At 60.2% G+C, this 6,884-nt stretch overlaps 1 protein-coding gene across 1 annotated transcript; it reads right to left on the bottom strand.

Moving 5' to 3' along the window:
* Positions 1-3,664: 3,664 nt before the first annotated feature.
* NANOS2 (nanos C2HC-type zinc finger 2) lies at positions 3,665-4,995 on the bottom strand. The gene has a single exon (XM_070063157.1). The coding sequence runs from the start codon at positions 4,942-4,944 to the stop codon at positions 4,525-4,527; it is 420 nt and encodes a 139-aa protein (XP_069919258.1). The 5' UTR covers positions 4,945-4,995; the 3' UTR covers positions 3,665-4,524.
* Between the last annotated feature and the right edge of the window lie 1,889 nt (positions 4,996-6,884).

The following is a 6,884-nucleotide window of genomic DNA, read 5'->3' as shown; positions in this document are numbered from 1 at the left end:
ATCGCCAGTGATCCTAGCTGCACATAGGGTCCCCCCGAGGCATGCTGGGAGCGGGGAGCGCAGCCTCTATCGACTAGATCCAGCCGGCGACACCCACGGAGCAGCTGACGCTCTGAGTCCCCGCACCGGTGCCCTACCCCACGCCAGGACTGGGACCACGGCCCTGGGCGTCATCCATGTCTCCTTGCTCCTGGGCACCCAGGGTGCTGCTGGCTCCACAGGGGGCTGGGCTGACAGGGCGCTGGAGTCCAGGGGAGGGTGGGAGACACTGGGAGGTGTCTGTAGTGTGCTGGAGGGGACAGGGCTGAGGGAGTCAGCCCCCTCGGTTCTTTCTTTTTTTTTTTTTTAAAGATTTATTTATTTTTAAAAGATTTATTTATTTATTTGAAACTCAGAGCTACACAGAGAAGGAGAGGCAGAGAGAGAGAGAGAGAGAGAGAGGTCTTCCATCCACTGGTTCACTCCCCAGTTGGTAGAAATGGCCGGAGCTGCGCCAATCCAAAGCCAGTAGCCAGGAGCTTTTCCGGGTCTCCCACAAGGGTGCAGGGGCCCAAGCACTTGGGTCATCTTCTACTGCTTTCCCAGGCCATAGCAGAGAGCTGGATCGGAAGTGGAGCAGCTGGGATTTGAACCAGCGCCCATATGGGATGCCGGCACTGCAGGCAGTGGCTTTACCTGCTATGCCACAGCGCTCATCTCTTGGTTCTTTCAGCACCCTGGGCTCAATCAGCTATCCTGCCACGAAACTTTCTGTCGAATAACAGACTGAAGTCATTGAGAAACAAGAAACATGCGCCGGCATTGTTGCACAGAGGGTTAACCTTCCGTTTGAAACACCAGCGTCCCACATCAGAGCGCTGGTTGGAATCCCGGCTGCTCCACTTCCCATCTGGCTCCCTGCTAAATACTGCTGAGAGAGTAGCAGATGCTTGGGCCCCTGCACCCATGTGGGAGACCTGGAAGGAGGTGCAGGCTCCAAACTTCAGCCTGGACCCGCGCTGGCCATTGAGGTCACTTAGAAGATTCTCTCTCTCTCTCCCCCCCCTTCCCCCTTTTCTCTGTCACTCTTTCAAGTAAATGAAATACAACTTTTATTTTTTTAAAGAACAAAAAACCAAACTGGACACCAGGATTTGCCTGTCTCCTCTGAGCCCAGCCCCAGCCGTCCGGCAGCCTCCTGCCTGTCCCGGGCATTTCGTGTCCTCCACGTCCCTGACTGACCTCGGCCCTGAGTCTTCTCCAGGGTAGTGAGTCAGGCGGAGTACTGAGTACTTATCCTGAGTACTTAGTGACCCGACTCCTCAAGACCAAGTCCGCAAGGATCAGGTACTGTGGCTTCTGCACCTGCTGACCACACGTTGTCAGGAACTGGTCCCTTCATTCACGTCTGCCCCTGCCCCTGCGTCATGCAGCCACCTGGTGGGGCTCTGAAAGGGGCGCCCCTTCCTCCAGGTGGGTGCAGCAGCCCAGGACCCCCTCTTGCCCTGTGCCCTCGTGCAGGGTTTCCGGCTGCTGCCTTCCTGTCGTTGCCTCTAACTTGCCACTCTCCGTGGTGGGCGGAGCTGATGAGCCAGAGCCATGCCTGGGCTCTCTGGTTCTCTCTAACGCATGTGTGGGTGATGGGAGCCCGTAGCTGGATTTCAGAGTCTTGAAAAAGCACAAGCAAGGTCAAGTTCGCGTGGCTGCCGTCGTGGCACAGCGGGTTGAGCTGCTGTCTGTGATGCCGGCATTCTGTATGAGTGCTGGTTTGAGTCCCGGCTACTCCACTTTGATCCAGCTCCCTGCTAATGTGTCTGGAAAAGCAGCAGAGGATGGCCCAAGCACCTGGGCCATCTTCCACTGCTTTCCCAGGCCACAGCAGAGAGCTGGATCAGAAGTGGAGCAGCCGGGACTCGAACCAGCACATATATGGAATGCAGGCACTGCTGGTGGTGGCCCCTAAAGATTTATTTATTTATGGGCTAAGCCAGGCCAAAGCCAGGACCCTGGAGCTGCGTCTGGGTCTCCCACACAGGTGTGACGTCCCAAGCTCTTGGGCCATCTTCTGCTGCTTTCCCAGCACATTAGCAGGGGCTGGATCGGAAGTGGAGCAGCCGGGATTGGAACCAATGCCCATATGGGATGCTGGCACTGCAGGCAAGGGCTCAAGCCACTGCGTTCCAATGTGGGTCCCAATGCAGCTTCTCGATTCATTGTCTTTGGTTACTGGTGGGAAGTGGATTCCTGCACAGTTACTATCGCCCCAGGGAGAGGGCTTGGCCGGGATGCCGAGCTGGGAGTATGAACTTCGCCATGAACTTGGGTCTCTGGCGTCTGCCCTGGTTTGACCTCAGCTGCTCAGTGTTCGCCCGCCTTGCAGACCGAGACCCACCTTTTCCTTGCCCAGCTTCCTGCCGGCTCTGTCAATGAGGCTGATTTTCAGTCCCACCTCAGAGCCCTGAACCTGCTGTCCCCTCTGCCTTGTCTGCTTCCTCCTTTCCCTTGGCCTCTGCTCAAGTGCGCCCTCCGCCTGACCACCCTCCTTCCCCTCGGCCTGGGTTTCCTGCATGCTGCCTGTCATCCACACGACACATTCATCTTTATTGGCTGTTAGCGCCCCTCCCCCACTAGAGTGACAGCGCCAAGGCCAAGGACCCCAGCGCCACGGAGCCCAGCACAAAGCAGGGGTCTGCTGCAGTGACCTCCGCAGCTCAGAGCGGCTCGGACGGAGCCAGGGCTCCACTCCGGACCCCAGCTTCCTGTCAACGCACATCCCGGAGGCAGCAGGGGGTGGCTTAGATACTTGAGTCCCTGCCAACCACTTGGGAGACCCGCATTGAATTCTGGACTCCTGGCTTCGGCTTGACCCAGCCCCTGTGGGCATTTGGGCAGTGAACCAACCGAGATATTCTCTCTCTCTCTCTCTCTTTTACAGGCAGAGTGGACAGAGAGAGACAGAGAGAAAGGTCTTCCTTTTGCCGTTGGTTCACCCTCCAATGGCCGCCACGGCTGGCGCGCTGCGGCCGGCGCACCGCGCTGATCCGAAGGCAGGAGCCAGGTACTTCTCCTGGTCTCCCGTGGGGTGCAGGGCCCAAGCACTTCGGCCATCCTCTACTGTACTCCTGGGCCACAGCAGAGAGCTGGCCTGGAAGAGGGGCAACCGGGACAGAATCCGGCGCCCCGACCGGGACTAGAACCCGGTGTGCCGGTGCTATAGGCGGAGGATTAGTCTACTGAGCTGAGATATTCTCTCTTTCTCTCTCTTTTTCCCCCTCCCACCCTCCCTCCCTTTCACAGAAATAAAAACAAATTGACAATTCAATGTTTAAACAAACAACTGTTGTTAAAAATAAATGCAGCCTGCTGGAATAACAGGCTATGCACTTTGTGTTACGTGTGCTGGGGGCAGAACCCACGCTTTTCAACATCTCTCCAGTGGGGTCTGGGCACCCAAGCTTAAACAACTCCCAGGAAGTTGGTCTCGGAAGTCCCGTGGCCTCACAGGGGTGGGAGGGCAGCCCACAGACAGGGCACAGGATCTGGGGTCCAGGTAGAGGCGGAGGAGGAACCTGGGACCCAGTCACGGGGGTCAGGAGAGGAACCCACGGCCCCGAGCTGTCCCCGCCCCTCCTCCCCACTTTCCAAGAGCCGGGGCTAAAACTGCTCTCCACCTCTGTCGGCCAGCCAGCAGGTGAGGAGGTGGAAACGGACAGATGTCAAAGACAACTTGAAATATTCTTTATTCACTAGCGCCTGACACCCAGGTCCCCGACCCTGAGCGCAAACTGAACAACTGAACATCTCACGGGCTTTCGTCTGTGCCCCCAAAATAAAACCTAGGCGGTCGCCATTCCCATCTGAACACTCAGACCCCTTGCTGGTGGGAGCTCCACGGGTCTAACGCTGGGAGGATGGTGATGGAGGGGAGGGTGGGACTGGCGGGGAGACGCACCTGTCGCCAGGGGAGAGGACCCACGGGGGACTCGGGATTCGGAGCAGGAGCAGCGTGAAAGAGCGAGAATCATGGAGGGCCGAGGGCGTCCAGCTCACCCTGAGGCTCTCCAGCGATGAGCCTGGGAGGGCAGCGCGGCCCCCACCGCCCCCAGTCCAGGTGGTCCATGCCGGAGGTGTGGGTCTGCAGGTGGCTGAAGAAAGTGGAAACTGGCTGGCACATCCGGGCCAGCTTTGCTCGCTGTGTGCAAGTCCCCAGAGGGCACGGCCAGGTCCGAGAGGGCTTCGGATCCCAGAATTCTTCGAGGAACGGGGGCCTGGGGCTGGGAAGTCGCCAGCAGGCCCTGGAAGCAGGAGTTGCCCAAGAAGCATCGCGAAGCTGTGCAGTCCCCTGGGCAGGGCTCCCCTGCACCAGGACAAAGTTCCACGGCGGGGGGCTTGCCAGCAGCCCCCCACCCACTGCTTTGGGATCCAGCAGGGGTGGCGTTGCCAAGAGCTGGGTGGATGGAGTGGAGGGGTCAAGGGCTTGGTGGGGAGCGAGCCAGGTCCCGAGGGCGATGCGGGGCGGGGCGGGGCGGGGGCACCTCCCAGTGCTCAGCGCTTCACCTTGCGGCCGGCCGAGTTCCGGCCACTGCGGCGGTACAGGGACTGCTGGCTGCCGTTGAGCGGGCAGTACTTGAGCGTGTGGGCCTGGCCACCCGTGGCCCCGCACAGGGGACACACGTAGTGCCTCAGGATGGGACACACGACGACACCCTCGGGCGTCTTGAGCTGGTGGGAGGAGTACACGTGGCGGGACTCCCCGTTGTGTTTGCAGAAGTTACACAGGGAACCCAGGCCCCCGCCGGGCCCCAGCCCCACCAGCCCGTCATCTCCTGGCCCCAGCGGGGCCCCGGGGCTGGGCTCCTGCACCCCCTGGGCCTCCAGCCTCGGCCCCCGACTCCTGATCAGCGCCCACAGCACCTGGTTCAGGTTGAAGTAGTCCTTCCACATGTCAAAAGGTGGCGGCTGCATGCTGCCCAGCCTGGGGCTGGGTCGGGCTGGAGGTGCGCGGGGTGGGGTGGGGGTGCAGCTGGAGAGGGGCTGGGGCTGGGGGCAGGCAGGGAGGAGCAGCTGGCTTTGGTGGAGCAGAGAGGAGCTGCGCCCCCTATTTATTCTCCTCAGAGACCCTTCTCAGCATAGGTGGAGCTTAGGATTTAAAGGGCCCACTCCCTGCCCATGACCCCCAACTGACTGATCTCCCACCAAGATCTGGGAGGAAGTTGCCTGCCTGCTTGCGGGTCCCTGCGCTGCCTCTCAGGGGCTCTGCGTCCTCTGCCCAGAACACGGCCACTCCTGGGGGCTCTGTTTGCCTCTTTGTTCCCTGACCACGACCCAGGCCTGCAAATGCCTCCCCCGCCGGCCCCTCCCCACATCCTGGAGGAGCTACCCCCTCCCTGATCTCCAGAGCCCAGTGTATATAATATAAGTGCCCACTACTTACAGGAGCCCCTACAGCGGCTGGACGCCATGCTGCACGGGCGCCCGTGGGGTGCCATTGAGTCCTCATGGCAACCCCATGTTGGGAGCAATCGAGACCCATTTATAGATGAGTAATGGAAGTTCAGAGGGGGAACCTCAGCCCAGAGTCACACAGCCTGGATGGGACTCCAAACCGAGTGCTCTTGCTACCTCTTTTTTTTTTTTTTAAGTTTTAACTTAGGGGCTGGTGCTATGGCGTACGTAGCAGGCTAAGCCTCTGCCTGCAGCACTGGCATCCCAAGTCCTGTCCCAGCTGCTCTCCTTCCGATCCAGCTCTCTGCTAATGTGCCTGGGAGAGCTGCGGAAGATGGCCCTTGCACCCGCATGGGAGACCGGGGGAGGCTCCTGGCTCCTGGCTTTGGATCACTCCAGCTCCGGCTGTTGTGACTATTTGTGGGGGTGAACCAGCAGATGGTCTCTCCCTCTCTCTCTGCAGCTCTGGCTCTCAAATAAATCTTTTTTTTTTTTTTAGTTTAACTTATTTTTAATTTTTAATTTGAGAGACAGCTCCTATCTTCTGGTTTACTCCCCCAAATGCCTGCAACAGCCAGGGCTGGGCCAGGCTGAAGCCAGGAGCCAGGAGCTCCGTAGGGATCTCCCACTTCGGGGGCAGGGACCCAGAACCTGAACCATCACCTGGGTGTGCGTTAGCGGGAAGCCGAGATCGGAAGTGGAGGAGCTGGGACTTGAACCAAGCACTCTGAGAAGCTGTGCGGGCATCCTGCCATTTCCCTCAGAGATGAGAACCCTCTCCACCATCGCGCCCTAAACTCGGGTCTCCTGGGGAATGCTGTGGTGCTCGGCGTCCCGTGTCAGCTCAAGACCTCTCTGACCCTTATACCCCTCAAGGAGGCGGGGGAGCACCGCGTGCAGCTTACAGAACAGGACACAAAGCTCAGAGGCCGGGGACTGGCGGAGTTGGGATTCCGGCCGCACCTGAGCCCAGAGACACCGGGGGGCTGACCTCAGAAGAGGCGGAGAGGGAGAGGGCGTGGGCAGGGAGCTGAGCGCTCAGTGCCCCGCAGAGCCCGCGGCAGGAGCCCTGGGTGCCAACGCGCCTCCTCCACCTGCTCGGGTGGCTGCGGCCTGCCTGCGTCACCGCCCCCACCCTCCTCTGCCCCAGAGCACCACCTGGCCCGCGGGAGGTGCCAGGAAGTGTCTACCACGGGGGCAAGGACGCTCAAGGTGGCAGTCCTAAAGGGACGCAACACCGCCCCTCCGCGGATCCTGCCACGCGGGTTCCGTTAACAGTCCCAAAGAGAGGCTCACAGCCTGCAGAGAGGCATGGACAGGGAGTGGACCGGAGCTCAGAGCCAGGGCTGCAGGGACATCCTCCTTGCCCTCTGCGAGCTGGGCTCACAAGGACTTGCCAGGTGTGGGGACAGACAGGGGTGGGGTGGGCCTGTCTGAGCCACACAGGGACATCTGGAAGG

Source organism: Oryctolagus cuniculus, chromosome 18, assembly GCF_964237555.1.
Source record: "Oryctolagus cuniculus chromosome 18, mOryCun1.1, whole genome shotgun sequence".
In the NCBI taxonomy this organism is placed as follows: Eukaryota; Metazoa; Chordata; class Mammalia; order Lagomorpha; family Leporidae; genus Oryctolagus; species Oryctolagus cuniculus.
Note: the sequence above shows the minus strand (reverse complement) of the source record. Positions and strands in the feature narration are given on the sequence as shown.

What these genes read in the sequence shown, in the direction of transcription:
- NANOS2 (XM_070063157.1), bottom strand. Translation starts at nt 4,944, where the DNA reads ATGCAGCCGCCACCTTTTGACATGTGGAAGGACTACTTCAACCTGAAC.